Source organism: Phragmites australis, chromosome 9, assembly GCF_958298935.1.
Source record: "Phragmites australis chromosome 9, lpPhrAust1.1, whole genome shotgun sequence".
Lineage (NCBI taxonomy): Eukaryota > Viridiplantae > Streptophyta > Magnoliopsida > Poales > Poaceae > Phragmites > Phragmites australis.
This window is the reverse complement of record NC_084929.1, coordinates 27,600,246-27,621,925: the sequence shown is the minus strand read 5'-3', so window position 1 is coordinate 27,621,925 and position 21,680 is coordinate 27,600,246. Positions and strand designations below refer to the sequence as shown.

The 21,680-nt window shown below is 40.9% G+C and overlaps 1 protein-coding gene across 1 annotated transcript; it reads right to left on the bottom strand.

Annotated features, from left to right (window-relative positions):
• Window positions 1–808: 808 nt before the first annotated feature.
• LOC133929814 (protein GL2-INTERACTING REPRESSOR 1-like) lies at window positions 809–2,230 on the bottom strand. The gene is made up of 2 exons (XM_062376581.1): window positions 2,109–2,230; window positions 809–1,922 (listed from the first exon to the last, which is right to left on the bottom strand). The coding sequence occupies exon 2, from the start codon at window positions 1,571–1,573 to the stop codon at window positions 1,202–1,204; it is 372 nt and encodes a 123-aa protein (XP_062232565.1). The 5' UTR covers window positions 1,574–1,922; window positions 2,109–2,230; the 3' UTR covers window positions 809–1,201.
• Between the last annotated feature and the right edge of the window lie 19,450 nt (window positions 2,231–21,680).

Below are 21,680 nucleotides of genomic sequence, written 5' to 3'. Positions count from 1 at the left end.
ATTGCACTCAGCTGTCTCCAATTACTCGGGCATTTATTCGGTTTAAAAGCGAGTTAATCTGCAATAGTCTCCCCTTTCAATGACCCGAGCTAACACCCAGCATCGTCATCTTCCTAGAAACAACGCCCTCCGGTTTCTTTTTTTATAACATCCTGCTGTTAGGATTTCAACAGAAGCATCATTAGGGATCTACAAGCTAATAATAAGATTAGCATATAAGATATGATATCTTTTTATCGACATTGGACCGTCTTGATCTTCCAAACATGACTACATATATTTCTCTTCATATTCATCCGTTTTCCATCAATATGGTTATACGGTGATGTTCAATATTTATAAACTAGAAATAAAAATCTGACTACAGCTCTATTTCTAATCTCACCTGCTAATTACAACTTCATTGCTCATCACAAGGTGAATTTCACGTACGTACGTCGGTTCATAGTACGTAGTTTTATGTGCGCGAGTTAACTAACGATGAGCTAGCGTATATAGAAGTCCAAATCACGTCCGTCTCTATATATGAATGTCGACGATGAAATGCGTCTGCACTCGATCTGCACTGCAGTCACCCACCGCTTTACTTTCGTGCGCCGCTAGCTGCAGCGAGCGTATTTACGCCGCGTAAGACTGAGCTCTAAAGTCTCGAGTGCACATTTTAAATATTTAGGTGTAGATGGTATATATATTTAGATACTAGTGCACTCTAAATTTTTTTCAGATACTAGTGCACTCGGGTGAGGTACCGTCCCTTCACCCTAAGGACCCTACCGGACAAGAGCATTACGGTGTATAAATTCTCCGAGACAAAATCTTAATCCTTAGCAGTACTGGCCTCGTACAGACCACATCATTTTCACCACAACACACACATGAAACACACGCTACATCACGTCTGCACCTGCAGGTCACACACGCATAGAAAGAGAGAGAGGACGAACGCGAAATTATTACCTAGACCCGTTCCATTGGCGCCCCAATGTCCGACACACACATACCCTGCATGCACCGGCTGCAGCTTGCTTCCCCTAGCTGGTCCATGGAAGAACGGGTCTACGCAATAATTCCTTCTTGATCAACTCCAACATGAACACAAGAACACGCACGTACGTAATGGACTGATAGATACTGGCAGTAGCTACCCATGGCGCATGTCACGCACTGCTCCGGCTAGCCGGCGGGACAGTCAGGTGGTGGGTCAGCCGCGCCTGCCCTTGCTCTTGCCGCCGGCGCCGGCGTGGCGCGGGTCGGCGGCGTCGTTGAAGTCGAGGAGGACGGTGCTGTGGCACTTGGGGCATCGGGGGTCCTCCCGCGACAGCATCACGTACATCATGCACCGGGGGCACCCCGCCAGGATCATGGATGGCGCGCCGACGACGACGCCCGCCTCCGGGCTCCCCTCCGACGACACGCACGAGCTGGGCGGCGACGCGATCGACGAGGACGACGAGGAGAGCCTCCTCGGCGAGCCGCCGCCCGGTGTCATCGACGGGCCCCCGCCCCCGCGCGAGCGTGACAGGCTCAGCCGCAGCTCCTGCAGCTTGGACACCTTGCCATTGTTCCTGCTCATCTTCCAAACTCCCTGCTCAGCAGTTGGCCTGGTCACCACCGCACAATACTTGCTAACTAGCTAGCTCGTGTGGAGTAGAGCTGGAAACTAGGAGGCGCGGCGGCCACTCGCACGCATGTACTGGTGGTGCTGCTGGACTGGAATCCAGCTCCCGTGCCTGGGTATTTGTGGTGCGGTGGTGCAACACCCGTTTCGTTATATAATGAGGGCGATGCCGCTGCTGATGCGTTGAGGTGGAGGAGGCGATGATTTTCTTTATTGTCATGAACAGCAGCATTTAAACCTCTGTTGCTTCCCCCCTCCCTACCACCCTCTCTTCTGAATTCCTGATGCTCTCTCCTTCTCTTTCCTGTGGTTGGGGATTTAATGTATTAATTGGATTGAGAAATTGGATGTTGAGAGTAAAGGGTTAATTTCTCAGATGCATGAACATTGTGGCTGGTAGTATTTTTGACGGAAATATGATGCATGGCAGAAGAGCTGCCTTTTCATTAAGTTAGAAAGAGATATTAGCAAACAGTTTTAGCTAGCCAACCATATGTGAAGTTCCCGTCAACCGAGATCGCTGGCGAGATCAGGTACGACGCGAGCGAGAGGGAGACAGCAAGAAGAAGACGTGGGAAGGAAGCATCCTATTGTTAGGGAACGGTGTTCAAGTCTGAGCTGCCTTCAATCATTACAGCACCGAGCTTATAAACCTTCCAGGCGCACGGCCACAGGCCGGCTCACGCACGCGACACGGCCCGAACGCAAACACGCAGTCCCGAACCACTCGACCGAGTCTCCGCGCACACACGCGCCAGAACACGCCCGCCAGGTCTCGACACGCCCAGCCAACAGGAACCCTGACACCATGCTACGTAGCTATCCAGGCAAAGGAAACACATTACAGAGCTAGTGGTAGTATTTCTCTCGTGGAAATGAAGCGAGGAGTATGCGTAGGTACGGGTGCTGCGTAAATGAGCTGGGGTACGTATCTTAGTACGAGTGCCTGCTGTCAGTAGGGTTTTTTTTTTTTTTTTGCGAGGATGCTGTCAGTTAACATAAGCTGGTAGTATATAGCAAGGCCGGTCGCTGGAGTATACAGAAAATAAAAAAAGCAGTGCACCTCGAGCTGATCAAAGGCCGGGGTAGTGCTGCATTGCTTGAGAAAGTTAATCTCTATCGGTAAGACCTACTTCTCTTCTTTTTCTCCATGAGATGCATTAAGGGTAACGTTTCCATCGACTCTGAAGAATGAACGGGGCAAAGGATACGACGTTAGGGATTGTTTGGCTCACGTCTAAGTTTATCACGTCTAAGATTTATCACGCTATTTGATTGACTGTTATAACTATAGCAAGTCATATTATCTTAATCTCTTAATCTACATGTCGTATATTTAATTTTTTTTGACTAACTTTGCTACACTTAATGACTAAAATTTTGTTAACCACACAACTTTAAATCTAACAAATTCTGACGTGAACCAAACATATCCTTAATAACTGAAGTTCTCCCAATGGTCGAATATTTGCTGCTTGTGGCCTCGTCCTCGAAAAAATAGATTATTTGCTGCTTGAGAATAATCTTGAGCTTTCGTTATCACTTCCTCAACTCCAGCATAAAGAGTTCATTTAATCTAGCGTCTGACCCGTCTTCAATCTTTTTAATTATTTCCCTTAAACTTGGGTAGTGCTGAATTAAGTTCAGATGCCTGCATGTCCCAAGTACACATTCTTGGCTGTTGACTAATTGAGCGCATACCAGTTAAGCGTTGACTAACTATAGTGTCGAAATGGTGTGGCGATCGTGCGGCACAACTTCGGTTTAATCAAGGACTTTCGGCTCAAACTTTGGCGCCACGTAATTAAGGAAATTAGTTGTTTTCAGGCCCTATAAGGCTATACGTCCAGGTCATACACTCCTACTAAGTAGGTACACCTAAATATACAAATTGGTAAATCTAAGGATATCCAATTATACTTTTTAGTTCAACCAATAATATTATTTTTTAAAATTGAGTAAATTTTTAAATTTTTTGTATAATTGATTAAACTAAAAAGTATCGATTGGTATATTTAAGTTCACCAATCTGCACCCGTATACACGAGCTTCGTTGGTAGAGTGCAGCTGACAGCTGACTCCAAGTTAATTGGATTCTAATATTATGTACGGACTAGCACATGGAGTATAAACAAGATTACCATGCAGCTTCCACACTGTTGATCGATCGAGTTAATGGCATAGAGATCAATAACGAAAAGGTCAACTAGTACAGATCAAGAGGTAATATACTACTCCGCTTATACTATAATGAGATGGGAAATATATATATATATATATATATATACTCTCTCTCTCTCCACATATCAGATGTTAATCGAAATTAAGGTTTCTTATCCTCTCTCTTTTAGGAGAGCATACTTAATTACTCTTTTTTAATAATGTAAAAGAGTTTCTAGCCTCTGCACTACTTAGTGCACACAACCTGATTCCTTATTATAAAAGTATTGTAAACTTCAAGCATTCTGAATAGGACCAAAATATAGTTCATAACTCCATAAAACCAATCAACTACTGACAAGTCTATTACTAAAGTGCCACCCATTCTTGATGAAGATATCCACTGTCACGATCTCTAAATCTTGGCACGCCTTGTAGACAACACACATGCCCTCCTCATTCTGTTACAAACTCTAGTACCTTAGCAAGTATGCACCCTAAAAAGTGTCTGCATAAAAATTGTGATTGGTTTTTTCTCAAAAGTAATCTCATCAACACCTAGCCAAATAGCTTAATACTTGACTGCTACATCGACAAAGATCTTATTCTTATTAATCTGCTCAACACCTCTAACCCATACACCCAGCATATGATTGATGTTTCTTGTATGTCAATTCTAAGAGCAATTTTAGTAACACGTTAAATTGATTTAGCAAAATAACGAGAAAAGAACAAGTGATGCATACTTAATTACTTAAGGGATTGACTTGCGAGTCTGTCTAATTAATTGGATGCAATAATATGACATCCAGTGGTAATTTTTTTAGATCAAGTAGACTTGTGTACAGCGCTAGCACGCGAACGTGCTATTCTACCTCAACAAAGAGTCCGGTGACTAGGTGTTACAAGATTCCATCGGCACTGCCAACAGACTTTTTGTACTTTTAATTTACGTAAACAAAGCAGCACCTCTGTAGGGCAGGGCAGAAACATAAGATGGAGAAAAAAAAGGGTCTCATGATTCCCATGATTGCGTGCAACGTTGGTGTCTAGGGGTGAAAATGGATGATAGTAAATCCGAATTATTCGATTTCGTATCTGTTAAAATACGAATATAGATATCCGTATCCGTATTTGTTTCTGAAATGGATACTAAAATGGATATATCCGAATTCGTTTTTGAGATTCGGATTCAAATGTGGATATCTGAATTCGAGATATATTCGATTCGTATCTGTATCCGCCAACCAGGGAACCAAATTTTGCTAAAGTTTTAGAAATTTCAGATATGAACGAAATTCCAACCCAATCAAATTGGAACAAATTTCAATCAAATTTCATCAAATTTCAGTTAAATTTGATCAAAAATTTAAATTTCCAACATGAATTTTGAACAAAATTTCTAAAATTCCGGCCCAATCAAATTAGAATAAATTTCAGTCGAATTTTATCAAATTTCAGTCAAATTTTTTCAAAAATTTAAATTTCCGATTTGAATTTCGAAGATCGAGTAGATATCCGAATGCGGATTCGTATTCGAACTATCCGATTCGTATTCGTATTCGAGAATATCCGGATCCGTATTCGCATTCGGATTAAAATATGGTAAATTGTACTATCCAAATTCGATTTCATGCGTATTCGATCCGTTTCCATCCTTATTGGTGTCTCATCTCCATCCTTGCGACAAGAGTACAATGGAAAAGGCACGCCTATGTGGCACACGGTGGTCGGTTGGCTCTGGACCGAACCTTTATGCTGATTAGAGTGATATATACATCGAGTAGCACATTCAATAAGTTTAGGAAGCTAGACTACATTTAAAAATATATGGTGCATTTACCACTACTACCAAATCAATTTTATATGTCGGTTCATCAATATTGGTTTTTAATAGGTCGACAGTAACAGAGTATCACTACTAGTTCATAAGCCGCACAAGAAGAATTAGTCATCGTGGCTTATGAACCAACAGTGATAAGGGTTATCACTGTCGGTCGATGGCTTCAAGTGGCAGTGATGCCCAGCTCTATCATCACTATTGGCTTAAACCACCGTCTGGAGGTGATAGTAGGACATCACTGCTGGCTAGTTATATGAGCCGACAGTGATATCTCGGCTATATAAAAGTCATCATCTCCTTTGCCAAGCCTGAACACAGCAAAGAGGAGTTTTGTTCTTACTCGGAGTGGTCATTTTTTGTCAACAAGTTCTTGGTGGCTTCAAAATTTTAAGGAATGCTCATGCCCTATGTGTTTCAAGGTATGTAATTTCATCTCTAATCCATTTGTATTTAAATTATATTTGTCAATTGCTCTAGATTTTGAAATGATGGAGATAAATCTATGGCATTGATGTTTTAAGACAATGTACATGTAGTTATACCTTATTTATGATATGGAAGTTTCAATTAGTAGGTTATTGTGGAAAGTGTCTTTATTATTGATTTACATTAGCTATAGGTATGAACATATTTATTTTTGATTTTTAATAAATTAAAAATTAGCCATAAAATTAAGGTATATAGCAAGTTCTAATTATATTTTATATATTTTAATTAATTAGCAATCTCCAATATAGAAACTTTAGGTATGAGCATATTTATTTTTTATTTTTAATGAATTAGAACAATTAGCCATGATATTTAGGTATATAGCAAGCTCCAATTATATTTTTTATATTTTAATTAATTAGCATGCTCCAATATGGAAACTTTAGGTATGAGTGTATTTATTTTGATTTTTAAATTTTCATTATGATATTTAGGGATGTAGCAAGATCTAATTATATTTTATTTAATTAGTAAGGTCCAATATAAAAACTTTATGTATGAGCATATTTATTTTTTTACTTAATTAGTCTTACATAAGGGTTGAATAATAATGAAAAATTTTAGGGATGGTACCAACAAACACTCGTCAGAAAGCGGACACGAAAGCATACAAAAGACGGCTCTTCTAACCTACGCCAATTGTCGATAGGAGATGGTGAGGTAATTTTTTGTTGGTGATTGCAAAAACTTCTAGATATTTTGAATATAGATTTACAATAATGATACAATTGTAGATGAACACAAGATAGATGTACGATGCAAGCCGTGTGAGCGCAGAGTACAAGAACAATATGGAGTATTTCCTAGTAGCAGCCACGACACACAAGTCAAATACACGGTCTCAATACATGTGTTGTCCATGCGTCAATTACGAGAACAAGCAGTTTTTTCACCACCTAGCAGATACATTCCCACCTGATGCTAAGAGGCTTTATGCCTAGCTATACCCGTTGGACCGAGCACGATGAAGTTGAGATCATACAGGAAGGACAACACATTAGCAGAGAAGACGAAGATTTGTACACCGATATGCCGGCTGATGAATACACCAATATGCCGCCTGTTGGAGATATGTTGATAGATGATGATCTGGAGCAGATGTTAGCTGACGACAATGATAATGATCTGGAGCAGATGTTGCGCGATGGGGAGAGAAACTTCACCAATAAAAGATATTTTCAAAAGTTTCAGCATATGGTAAAGGACTCTAAAACACCGTTATTCCTAGGCTGCGAGAAGTAGCAACAAAGTTACATATCATGCTTTCATTGCTACAATTGAAGGTGAGCAATGAGTGGTCTGATAGAAGCTTCACGGAGTTGTTACTATTCTTGAAGAAATTGCTTCCAAAGGGAAATGTGCTGCCAGAAAACATGTACCAGGCCAAGCAGGTTGTGTGCTCATTGGGGTTGGAAGTACATAAAATACATTTATATCTAAACGATTACATGTTGTATCGCGAAGAGCATGCAGAATTGGAAGCATGCCTCGTCTGTTGTGCAACACGGTACAAGCATGACGATGATGATATCAATGGTGAAGGAAAGAAGAAAAGACCTTCTATCAAGGTAATGTGGTATTTTTCCTATAGTCCCCCGTTTGAAGCATTTATTCGCAAACAAAAGGCATGTCGAATTGATGTGATGGCACGCCGAGGAGCATAAGGATGATGGGATATTGAGACACCTCACTAATTTTACGCAGTTGAGAAACATTGATAGGAAATACAAGAAGCCCTTTGCAGAAGATGTGAGGAATATAAGATTTGGATTGAATACGGATGGGATGAATCCATTCAACAACATGAGCAGTAGTCATAGCACTTGGTATGTGACTCTATGTATCTACAATCTTCCTCCTTGTTTGTGTATGAAGCGGAAGTACATTATGATGCTGACGCTAATACAAGGGCCGAGGCAACCTGGCAACGATATCAATGTCTACCTTAAACCATTAATGGAAGATTGATACTGATACAAGGACCGAGGTAACCTGGCAACGATATTGATGTCTACCTGAAACTATTAATGTAAGATCTTGTAACATGTGGAATGATGGTGTGCGGGTATGGGATGAATACAAACGAGAGAACTTCACCCTATGCTCAATGTTGTTCATAAAAATCCAAGATTGACTAGCCCTTGGTAACCTATTGGGCCAGACTATCAAAAGTTACTTTGGATGTGTGCATTACTTGGATGAAACAGAGAGCTTGTGGCTGAAGAACTACTGAAAAATGGTGTACCTAATCGTAAATTTCTTCACAAGGATCACTCGTACCGCAGCAATAGGAGAGCTTTTGATGAGAAAGTTGAGACTCGATCACCTTCTAAGCATCGCACTGAGAGACAGGTATATGAGATGGTAAAGGGACTTAGGACTATCATTGGAAAGGGAGGCATGAGTACACCAGTTCTGAAATCTAATCTTAGAGTTCCTATGTTCCAAAAAAATCTATTTTTATGACTTAGCTTATTGGCTAGATTTGGTGGTTCGACATGCAATCGATACCATGCACATTGAGAAAAATGTGTGTGATAGCTTGATTAGTAAGTTACTAGATATACCTATCAAAACAAAGGATACACTCTAAGCACGAAAGGACCTTAAATGTTTGAAACTCAGACAGGATCTACATCCTAAAGATATGGAAGAAGGTGATAAATATCTTGGTTCAGCTAGCTAGAATCTAAGCAAGGTGGAGAAAATTACAATGTGCAAGTGCTTGCATGGAATCAAAGTTCCATCCGATTACTCTGCCAACATAAAGAGACTAGTAAACATGAAAGATTTGGAATTAATTGGCTTGAAGTCTCATGATTATCATGTGATGATGACACATATGCTTCCAATTGCAATTAGAGGTATTCTGCCGCTGAAGGTCCGAAACCCAATTATAAAGCTGCGTTCATTCTTCAATGCGATATCAAAGAAGGTCATTGATCCGACCAAGCTAGATAAGCTACAGGAAGACATGGTCGAGACTCTATTCTAGCTTGAGACATGTTTCCCTCCATAGTTTTGGATATCATGGTGCATCTCATTGTTCACATTGTGAAAGAAATACGGATTCTTGGCCCCGTGTTTCTGCATCAGATGTACCCTTTCTAGAGGTTCATGAGAGTTCTTGAAGAAATATGTTCATAATCGAAATCGGCCGGAAGGCTACATGGTTGAGGGTTGGGGGACCGAGAAGGTCATTGATTTCTGCATTGACTACATGAATCTCAAATCGATTGGTGTGCCTGTATCTTTCCATGAGGGGAGACTACAGGGGAAAGGGACAATAGGTGCAAACTCATTCCGCACTAACGACCCCGTTTCATTCAAGCAAGCACCGAGATCATTTTGGTGCCTGGTTACGTAGATAAGTGATGGATAAGTAGATAAATTGTGCTCAATTGAATGTGTTAGCTCACAGACCATCAACTACAATCCTCCAATTCTAAGGATATGATATAAATGGCTATACATTTTATACGAGAGCTTAAGATAATAAGAGCGCCAACCAAAATAGCGGTGTCCATATAGATCCCTACGACTGCAATGGTAATAGGGAGACCTACTATGGATTCATAAAAAAGATTTGAGACCTCGACTATGGAGTATTAAAGGTTTCTCTTTTCCAGTGCCAATGGGTCAGACTCCCAGGGGGTGTGAAGATCGATAAGTACGCTATGATTGCAGTGGACCAAAAACTCATCGGATACAGAGAAGAACCATTCGTACTTCCGAAAGATGTTATGCAAGTCTTCTATGTAAAGGACCCAGACCCGGGTAACAAGGAGGAGTGCTACATGGTTCTTCAAGAAAAAAGAAGGTTCTTCAAGAAAAAAGAAGGATTATCGGAATGAAACATATTATCGATGAGGAAGACTACAATCAATTTGATACGCTACCTCCTTTTGGAGACTATGTCGACCTAGGTCTTATGGAAGACACCGATGAACATCCCTACATAAGTCGTAATCATCATGAAGGGCGAATCGGTAAGACAATGTAGTTAAATTATATTAATTATTAATTTGTATTAACTAATGACGTGATGTAATTGGTTTTAATTAAAGAGGTGCTGTAAAATGTATTAATTAAGGGCTAATTTAATTTGTATTAATTAAAGACCATGGTAATTTGTATTAATTATACCTTTTTAAATTTTAGTTAACATAATGCAATTAATATTATATAGTAATGCTTAAATGTACCATATTAATATTTTATTTAATACTATATGAAAAGAAAATAAACCTTATAAAATATATTCTACAAATAAAAATTAAAAATATATCACTGTCGGCCCGGTAGTGATAGTCGGGCTAACCACGTGGTCGGGCTCACCATGTGGTCGTGCTGACAACTATCACTGCCAGTTTGTAAATTGAGCCGACAGTGATAGTCAATTATCACTGCTGGTTTGTAAATTGAGCCAACAGTGATAGTCAACTATCACTGCTAATTATGTTCTACAGCTGACAGTGATATACTATCACTTCCAGTTCAGGTTTGATCTGGCAGCGATACCTTATCCCTATATAATGGTACCATTGCCTTCCTCTTTCACTTTCTCCAACAGAACCCTTCTTTCACGCCGTCGCCACCACTGTCTCAACCTCCTTCATGCCACCGTGCCCGTCCACCCCGACGCCAAGGACCACGACACCGTCCTCCTCCATCATGACGTCAAGGACCACAACGCTGTCGACGCTGCGGCTCTATCGCGCTCCCCACGCCGTCTCCTGCTCACCCCCTCGCCACCTCTTCGCCCCCTCACCATCGCCGACTAGCCCTCCTCACCATCTCCATTGGCATCGAGCCCTCGAGCCCTCCACCTCGTCGTCACTGTCGAGCCCTCGCCTCCTCCCCACTGTCATCCTCACCCACTTGACAGAGTACAAGGGACCCTGCTGCCGTCTCCATCTTTCCTCGCCCAAGTACGCCGCCACCTTGATCTCCCTCTTCCACTAGTAATTGCCCTTTTGTCTGACAACCTTCTAATCCCATTTCATTAATGTGATTCAGTTTTTTTTCTTGATAGCTTAATCGCCAGTTCTTAATAGCAATCAGATGGTTTTTTAGGGAGGCAAAGTTTTTTTTATATTTGATTTGAACATTTGAACACATGATTTCAAATTGTTAATTTCTTATTCTTGCTAGTAACTGTTTGAAGATCGATTCTAGCACACCAGCGGTTACCAATGTTGTTGATAGATACCTGAAAATACAATCCTGGTTATGACACTGTAGGACCGATATTGGCGACTAGGGGGGTGAATAGGTGCTTGAACAAATTTCTTACAAAATTGATGATCTTCTCCTATTCTTGAACCAAACGCACCTCAAAATCATATGCGGAAGCAAAAGGGAAAAAAACATATTCCAATACTTTCATAACTACCACTCATCTTAGATGGATGAGAACTCTAGGTTCCATTTAAGGCCATATCAAGAGTCATAGCATAAGAAAGCAATCAACTTGAAGAAAATCTCTTGAACACAAGAGATCTGGCCACCAGAAGAAGAGATTATCCAAGTTGATGGATTCAGAGGGATGGGATGGTTCAAGAACAACTCATATGAGAATATTAACCCTCTATAAACAAGAAAAACACCTCTTACAAGACCCAAAAGGAGCAGCTCTCCAAGAAAAATGAAAATCAACAAGAAGACACCAAAAACTTGCACCAAACAAGAGAACCAAAAGTAGGAGAGTAGAAGGAGATGAACTCAAACATATGCAAAAACCACTTTCTTCATTAAGCTTAGAGGAATGCCCTCTTTTGGTAGATTACAAAGTATTTTTCTCACAAAAGCTCTCACCTAAACATAGGCTAAGCACTCCTCTCTCCCTCTCCACACAACTGGAAGGCTCTCAAAACTCTCCAAAAACTCTCAAAGGCTCACCCTATTCCACCAGCCATACCCCTGTATTTATAGGCCAAGGGGTTTTGCTTTTTTCTTAAGCAATCCTGTCCCTAAACTGCCCTTCACTTATAATGCACTCCCACCTACCATAAGGGGTAGTTTCGTTCGAATTTTTCTCCATCCATCGGATAGCCGTGGCGCCTTAATGACTTAGATTCACCTCAACACAAACTTCATGATGATACCACGTGCACTCCATCCTCCCGCGGTCCTTGTGGTCAAATCGGGAAACCGCATTACACGTTTCTCAAAGCGTGACTCACAGCCACTTACTTACACCTTAAGCAAGTCTTCCAATGTCGACACGTATCCTCCATCTTACGATCTTGACCACCGGCAAGTCTCTCCTGCTTTGATCCCTCAGGCCTCCTTATCAGTTGCACCGGCATCCCATTCGCATGACTTTATCAACACATCATCTTCATCCTCCATCTCATGCTTTGCTTGAGCTCCACATGTATAGCTAGGATCAGCCTTGACTCCGCCCAGCTCCCTCAATCGCCAGGCACCAAGTTGCTCGCTTAGCCCGATCTTCCCACCGTCGGCCACCAAGTTACATCCACCACCTACACATCATGAGACAAGCAAACATGTACTTCTAACACCATTTAACTCCATCACAAATTAGTTGAAATCAAAATCCATATAGAAATGACAAATCTCTAAAAAATCATGAATGCCAGATGATCCGATGTTCCTCCTCCTGAGCGCCAAACCATCTGATGTGTTCAACTCATTAGATCGGCCATCTTGCAATCCTTTCTGCAAGAAATGCTTCGGTGTGCTATTCATTTCATTGTCAGACCATCCGGCATATTTATCTTCACTGGACCACCATTTGCATCATCTCTGCAACAAATGTCCCGACATATTCTCTGGTGTTTACATCTTCCATCGCCGGACCATCCGGCACATTTAAGTCCACCATAGCCGATTTGTATCCTCTCTGCAAGAAGTGCTCTAGCGTTCACTGTGCCCATGGCCGGACCATCCGGCATGTACTTAAATTTTGCTTCTGAGTTGAAATTCTCCGACGTGTACTCCGTTTGAACGTCGGACCATCCGGTGTGTTCAAAATCTCAGGCACCGAACCATCCGGCATGTACAATTTTCCTGGACTCAGAGATAAACACGCCAACTCCATTTTTCTCTGCACTTTGGTGAGTGATGATCAAAATCACAGTACATATACATACTTATATATCTAACAATTATCAAACCAAATCAACAAACTTGTCAATCACTCATCATATATAAACCAAGGTACATTTCCACTTAGTTTCTCAATCTTCCCCTTGATGAGTGCATTGACAACTCTTAAAGCACAAAGATTTTGATTTGAATAAATTCAATAAGAGAAGCTCATCTAAGTGTCCAAAAACTCAAGAAAGAGCATAAATGTGACTTGGTATTAGAAGGATCGCAAAAGCTCAAAGATAGGAAAGGACAAGCCAAATATGCAAAAGCTCCCCCTTGATGAGTGAACAGATTTCATTATGCAAGATTCTTGTTCTTTGTGATTTAGTGCAAAAGTTCTCTCTCTTTGGTAATGCAAACATCAAGGACCAAAAACACCATGAAGTACATGAATATGCAAACCTATTGATCTTGTAGAAGTATACTACAAAGCACCACTGTCGGCAGAAACCACCAACAGACAATGATACACGGGCATCACTGTCGGTAGAAGCCTTTAGCCGGTAGTGATAACCCCTACACTGCCTGTTGCCCACTACTGGCTCCAAAACCAGCAGTGAAGGTGATTTTAGAGCTGGCAGTGAAGCCCATTTCTTTGTGTACTCTTGCGATAACATTAGACAAAGAAAGAACCAACTAAAGAATCTCACAGCCACATGGTAGGTAGACGGACCATGAATATATCATGGGCAGGCCACCACCAATTTGAGGGCACATGATGGAATCTCTAAACCTTCTAGAAATGCCACTACTTAGTCATCGACCTCTGTCTCCCCGTCGCATGCACACATGACAAGAGAGAGAGAGAGAGTATGTTTGTGCATAGCTATACAATGCCCGTCTGCAACCGCCGTCTATCAAACTGGTCCATTCTAGTGATGTAGTCACCTTCCTCCTCCTTCTCCTCGGCGCCATCACGTCTACTTCATTACGTACGTGGGAGCTTATGCGGTAATGCAGAGGCTGGGGATAAACTTTTGTGCGGTTGTATCAGCTTGATGTAATGATGAGAGTTAATAAAAGCTCTATTTTCTAAAACAAATTAAGTATGTGGGAGCAACAACCATCACACAACCTCCCGTTCTTCCTCCCCATTTTTTTCTCAAACTTCTGTCGCCCCTTCTTTTCTTCTTCTTTCCGCTATGAAGGAAACCGGGAAAGAGGCATTGACCCGAGGGGAAGGTGAGCTCCATGGTTTAGGGGGTGTTTGGTAGGGCTCTAGATCTAGGATCCACGGTGGATCTAGACAAAGCCCTGCCAAACGAAGCAACTCTATGTTTTCCTGGAGCAGCCTGATCCATAGATCGCCCCACTCCCCATGCAATTTTGTGGAGCGGCTAAACTATTGCTCCAAATGAGGATCCACCCCAAGATACCAACTAGCCTACTGAGTTAAGGGGATATTACCTTCTTATGACATCAGGTACCCCCACCAGCGTTCAAACCCTCTCCTGACTCGTCATCATGCAACACTGTATTGCAGCACTTTTTCATGGCTCTGGTCAGAGCACACAGGGAGGATGTGGGTGGATAAGGATGATGAGGCAGCTAGGAGGGAGATGACCTTGTTGGCCCTGGCACAAGCAATGAGGTTGAACGGGTTTTCAAGCGTGGCATTGTATCTGGCGAGGAGGCTAACGGCGTGGCAGAAGAGGAGCGATGTGAGTTCTGCGTGCCCTCCTATAGAGGCCATAAGGAGGAGCGTGTTCTCTCAGGCCATGGTGATGGCCTTGAGGTCAGAGGCGGACGGGTCCATGAGGAGCACCTTCATGAGCCGCCGCTCGTTGTTGCTCTGGACAGCGCATAGTAGTGTAGGGCTCATGGTCGGTGAGGTCACCAGCGGGCACGGGGTGGGGCAAGTGGCAGTGGTGGTTGGCGTGGATGGCAGTGAGGTCTCGGCCTCCGGCGAAGCTATCATGTGCTTGCGTTAGTGGAGTTGGGGAAGGGGATGAACTTCGCAATCAAGGGTAGCACGGAAAATTCACCCTAAACCTCCTCATTCACGGATCTAGAGTCAACATGCTAGCCAAACACCCACACTGATAGCTCTAGCTCCACTAATGGTTCTGCTCCACTGTGGATCTATGGAGCAAATTTGAAGCTAGAGCCCTACCAAATAGCCACTTAGAGTTTATGAACTCGATCTGATATGTGGTGTTGTTTGATTCAAAGGTACTCCCCTACCGCCACCACCACACTTCCTATCGCCATCACTCTACTCTTTTTCTTGAGCTCTGGTTACCCTCTTGCTCATCCTACTTGCCGATGCTGCAGCCGCACTCAATGCCCCCACCTCTGTCATCTCGGGACAATTGGTTTCGATTCTTAGAATAATTGACTTCAATCAATGGAACACAAGTTTAAGGGCCCGTTTGGTTGGGTTGAGGCTTTTTCAAAAGTTGTTTTTAAAAGCTACTATTGAAAAGCTACTTTTGAATTGGCTTTTGATACGGTTAAAATGTATAATATATGTAATACCCCTCAGAACATCATCCCTCAGAAGCTACAAAAGCTCCTCCAAACTAGCTTCTGGCTTTTAGTAATAATGACAGTATTTAGCCGCTTTTGCTTCTCAGAAGCCATTTCCAAAAGCGGACTATTTGGTTTAGTGTTCTGCTTCAGAGTAGCAAAAGCAAGCAAAAGCTAAACCAAACAAGGCCTAAGACGGAGGACTAACACTGTCCAAATTTCACTGAAGGCATCACTACCCTTCTCTCTTAATTGTCTCTCTCCATCCAAAAATCCAAATTAAAGCACGCAAAATAAAACTCAATGCAAGTCCAGATCAGGATGTCCACGCGAGTACAAACAAGAAATCAATCCATGCGTCATCATATTCTTCTATATTTTTGGTGGAATGTATGGAAACTAGAACTTTCCAAATAGAAGCCCGATCTTCTCACCGACATCATGGCTGCACACACGTCTGGTAGTCTGGTTCTCCTCACTGGCCTGTACACATTCAACTGAAGTAGGAAAAGGCTCCCTCTCGATGGCCATCCTCACGATATGGACAATTTAGAAGGAGAGGAACAATGGAATCTTGGGTGGCAAGGCTCGACATACCCATCAACTTGTGGGAGAAATTCAAGATGAAACGTGTGCATGGAGCAAGGCAGGAGCTCGACACCTGACTTCCCTAGTTGCTCATTTAGTTAGTGATGTTGGATAAAAGCGCAGTTTTAGATTTAATTTAGTTCTTAAATAAATCTTGAACAGAACTAAAAAACTAACATCATGATGCAGCGACAGTACAATGTAGACATGCATGTAACAGAACTACACAGGTAACTCCCAAATGCACTCAATAAGAGGAACATCAAAGTGTTGTTCAGCATGACAAACATGATTAAGTAAAGATTGATCATAGCGAACGTACCGATCAATAGCGAGCGATGAAGAAGCCCCGTGATGACGATACAAATAGCGATGATGAACAACAGATCGCAAGTAGTCGATGACGATGTGGAAGCAAATCATGAGCAAGTTGATGGCGACGAGGAAGCAGATCACGAGTAGTCACATGGAGCCACTTCCTAAAAACCTTATTCACCATGTAGCGGTATAGTAGAGAGAATGAGGTAGTGCTGGCCAAGTGGACCTGACGGACCTACTCGGCTTGAGCACACCTAGGCACAGCCTGTCAAGCCCGGCCACATAACCGGGCCGTGTTGTGCCGTCTCACGTGCAGGAGGCTCGGCCCACGGCATAACCCATGAGGCCCCGGGCCGGTCCAAGCACAACAGGCACATCGGGCTTGGCGTGGCCAGTTTTTGAAAAATTCCCTCGAAAATAGAAAAATTAAAAAACAATATCTCAAAAATTCAAAAAAATCAAGAAAATAATGGAAAATAGATAAAACGAGCTTTATTGATTAGTTGCCTCATTACAAAACCTTTTTACTAGAAGTAAAAAAGAATACAATATATGCTCCAAAAATTACACGGCTTCATTAGAAACTTTGGATTTTTTTCTTGCAACATGTAATATGCTTCCTCAAGTGTTCCGTTCCACTGGTAGACGTTGCTTATATTTTATTGCTACATATATTACACTGAGAAAATTTTTCGTATGTCTTGTCTATTTCTCTATAGATCTTTTAAAATGTTGCCATATTGATGACCATGCCCACAAGTCCTCAGCATCTTGATCTATTAATGGAATTGATTTGTTGAAGTGATTAGCAAGTAACAAAAGAGAGATAGCAAGATAGAGAATTAGAGATATATCACCATGACCGTGAGTTCGTGAGTGGCTTTGTGGATGGTGCCGTAGTGGACTGGTGGTCTATTTATAGGCCAAGTGAGTGGCGTGCCATTTTCAAAAAAAAATGAGGATAAGTAAAAAAAAATCTAAAAATTTAGAAATAATATGGACACGTAATTAAAAATAGAAATGAGCTTTATTGATATTTTTGTTTCCATATTAAAAACCTTTCTAGGTAAAAACTCATTATAGGAAAACCCTAGAAAGGAAAAGAGTACAACCGAGCTCAGAAAATTAGACATTCTCATCAACATCTTGATACAAAATTTTGAATGAAGCTTGAAGCTCATTGTTCTATGTAGTGTGTTGCATTCATGCTTCAGCTTGTTCCTAGTTTTTTTACTATAATGAGTATTTTCACTGTCTTATTTGTGAGACTTGTTCTTCTCTCTTCGATTATCCTTCTAGTAAGACTGAAGGCAACTTTCAAAGAAACTATAGATACGAGAACTGTTAACAAATCTCATGCTAACAGTGAAAGCTATAGATACGGGAACCGTTAACAAATCTCGTGCTAACAGTGAAAGCACTGGATAAATCACTTGTGTTCATGCCACCATTGCAATATGTTGAAATTGTCCTCTTCATGGTTGATTTTGTTGCAGTTGATGAAGTATGTTAGCTCCCCTCCGGATGTTGGAATTCCGACGCTTATAGATGATCGTGATGAAGAGTCTAAACTTCTTGATGAAGAACCACCTCCACCAAATATTTTTCCCTACGATGTTATCTTCTTATTTGTTGTGGATGCTAGTGGAGGTTGTTGCAAACGAACTCTAGCATACTTTGTTTCATATTTACTATAAACATCGAATAACTTAGTAGGAATATTAGAATAATAAGTAGAATAATCATCACCAAGAGCATCACCTAAAATTTAGAGAACTCTATGGAAACCTGCGACTTTAGCTCTAGGATCTAAAATAAATGCAAAGGAATACAACAAATGAATTTCTTTCTAATATTTTAAAATGTTAGATTTCATAGGAAATACTAACCAACACATCAAACAATAACCAGATAGATAGAATGAGAACAATGTCTTAGAAGACTGACATTTTTAAAGTTGTTTAAATGAGTATGAATTTCAACAATATTATGCACTATTAAACAAGATGTTGTATAATAAACTCCTGATAATCTAACAGTTGAATCATAAAAAAATTCTTGAACCTCGAGTACCTTTTCAGCAACATACCAATGCGCTTTTCTGAGTAAAGGTTGACCCCATGTTGATGATAATGTGTATTAATAAACACACCAAATGAGATGTTACATGGTACAATATTTTTTAGCATCAAGAAAGTAGAGTTCCATCTTACAGGTATATCCACAGCAAACTTATGTGGACGCATACCCTTTGCAACATAGTATTGCTTATATACTGCAATTCATTGGTTAGAGGAGTTCACAAAAGTTATTGCATTACAAAAATCTTATAGGTATGGCGCCAATCTCTTTAAACCAGATTTTACTATAAGATTGATAATATGACAAGCACAATATTGACGTAACAAGATAGATTCAACATATGTACTAGACAACAGAGTAAGAATATCCATTGCTCTAGAATTTGCACTGGCATTATCTAAAGTGATAGAAAAAAAATATTTGTGAGCCCAAAGTCTTCAACTACTTGAGATATTTTTTCAGCAATATTTTCACCGGTACGCGCGTTGTCAATCAATCAAAACCTATTATTATATTTAATAGTTCACAATCATTATTAACAAAATGAGTAACTACACTAAGATAATCCTCTCTAGCCCTACCTACCCATATGTCCGAGGTCAAACCAACTAAAAATGTACATGTTTCCAACATTTTTTTAAACTTGCTACGACATGCATTATAGTATTTTATCATATCCCTAGTAGTTATCTATCTAGAAACATGCGTGAACCTTGGATTATGAGCTTGCTTAATGTAATCTTCAAATGCAGCAGATTCACCAATGCTGAGTGGTAGATCCTCTCTTGCAATGAAGCGGCATAGCTCTTTTCGAGCATTGGCAGAGTCATACTTTCAATGACGAACAAAACCATCGGGGTTGTACTGTAGCACCATCTACATCATGGTTGCTCCACTCCTTCGCTTGCAAGTTGCAGTGTGACTCTTCAAGTGCCCTATTCTACCTGAGGACTTTGCAGATAATTCACTTTTGCAAATATAATCCCTAGCATACCTAATACTTAACTCGTCTTCCTTTCTGTAGATCCTTTTGAAGTCTTGCCAAACTTCGGATATAGTGGCTCTTGATCTTTTGGAGCTGATGCTTGCTAACACGTGTGCACTTGTAGAGCCTGACGATGGAGTGCTGGTGGATGTGAAGCCATTGAAGGTTTACCGTCGGGTCCTTCTGCATCTGCAGCACTACTATCAAAGGAGATGTAGTCCCCTGAGAGTCCTTGAAGAAAAAAATCATGATCGATGGACATATTGTGATGATCATCGTCCATGATGAATGTTGAATGGCACTACAAAAAAAAAATCAAAATATTTGGAGTTAGGAAAGAGAAATAATAACATTACAAAGAATGGAAGAAACAACAAAGAACATCGATGCAAAAAATCACGAAGATTTCTACAAAAAGTAGGATGATAGTTTTTATTTTATCTTTGGTAACATTTAAACTAATTTTGCCAAATTATCGTCATTTCTCAAGAACTTTGGGAGAAGAATGAGAGGAGGAAACAACAGAAAAAAATGTTGTTGCTGGTGTGGAATGAGAGGGCAGGATGGTGCTCTATTTACGTGAAAAATGGTGAATTTTGCCAAAAAAAAAATTGAACTTTTGTATCCCAAATGGTAAAAACCAGCTAGCTTTTTCAAAAAATTTGGGTAAATGGGTGTTTAACCTATTAATCCCCGTAAGCCCAGTCGTGCCCCCACCCTCGTTTGTCATGCCAGGCCGTGTCGGTATACCGTGCCGAAGGCTCAGCAAAGACACAACCTAGCTTATCATGCCGTGCCATGCTCGAGCCAGGCTAAAATCGCCGTGCCTCATGTTGGCCCATTTCGCCTGGCCCACTTGGCCAGCTTTAGAATGAGGCAAAACCCTAAATCTCATATATCTTTTGTGGCGGCGGTCGGTAGATAATTGCATGGTGGAAATGTGTCACGGCCAGACTTGGTTATGTGCTACGATCGGACTCTAAACCTACACAATTTCCACTTGCGAGCACCCGCGCCCCAGCCCCCACCTAACGAGGTGAGGTGAGCGTGCATGTATGGTCTTCTAGTCCTCTCATCCTCATGTGCTTAGAGGATGGAGGGCACTACTCCTTTCAAGTTAGTCTCCCTCCACCTCCACTAAAAATGTGTAACTGAATCCACTAGCTCCTTTCATCTAATGTGCCTTTGAGATTTGTTAGAAATAATTCTTAAAATAAAATGGGCCAAGCCCATATATTCTAACAAGTGAGTAGTCGTCTATTCCTCCCTGGGTAGTGTTGCTTTTCCCTTTAAGCAACTAGTCTTGTACTACCTTAGCTTGTTTAGGGCATGAACAATACTAGGTGCTTAAGGAAAAAGAGTATTAAGTACCTACATAAAATTATAATTTTCACTGCAAACAAAAGTTACATGTGCTTAAATATGGTTAACTATTTTGTTAGCACTAATATAAGCAGTCGTGTTTAAGTAAGCACCTTGTCCTCTACCTAATCACCAGTGCCAGTGTAGTTGAGGACAATGATACCACCTAGAGGGGGGTGAATAGACATTTTTGAAAAATTCATCCCCTTTTTATATTTGGACTAAACTTGTAACGGAAATAAACTAACAGATTTTTTATAAGTGAAAAAACTAAATATACTAGGCTCAACTAGTGCACAATTACCCTTGACAAATGTGAAGGTTACAATTCTAAGTTGACATAGATTATTTAATTCTCGCAAGATATACAAGAAACCCCAATCGGAAGTTTGATACTATTCATTGGATGTTCTTATTAAAGCCAATCGTATGCTTTGATACTATTCAATGGATGTTCTGATGCAGGTAAAACACCTAGAAAGAATATCATGAATTTAACTAAATGCACATACATAAAAGCATACAAGCAGTAATATCAAAGTAATGCACAAGAGAAAAGAGACACGAAGAAAAATGATTTGTTATCAAAGTTCGAATATCTAACGATATCCTACATCTCCATTGAGAAAGCTCAGTCACACTTGTGC

What these genes read in the sequence shown, in the direction of transcription:
- LOC133929814 (XM_062376581.1), bottom strand. Translation starts at nt 1,573, where the DNA reads ATGAGCAGGAACAATGGCAAGGTGTCCAAGCTGCAGGAGCTGCGGCTG.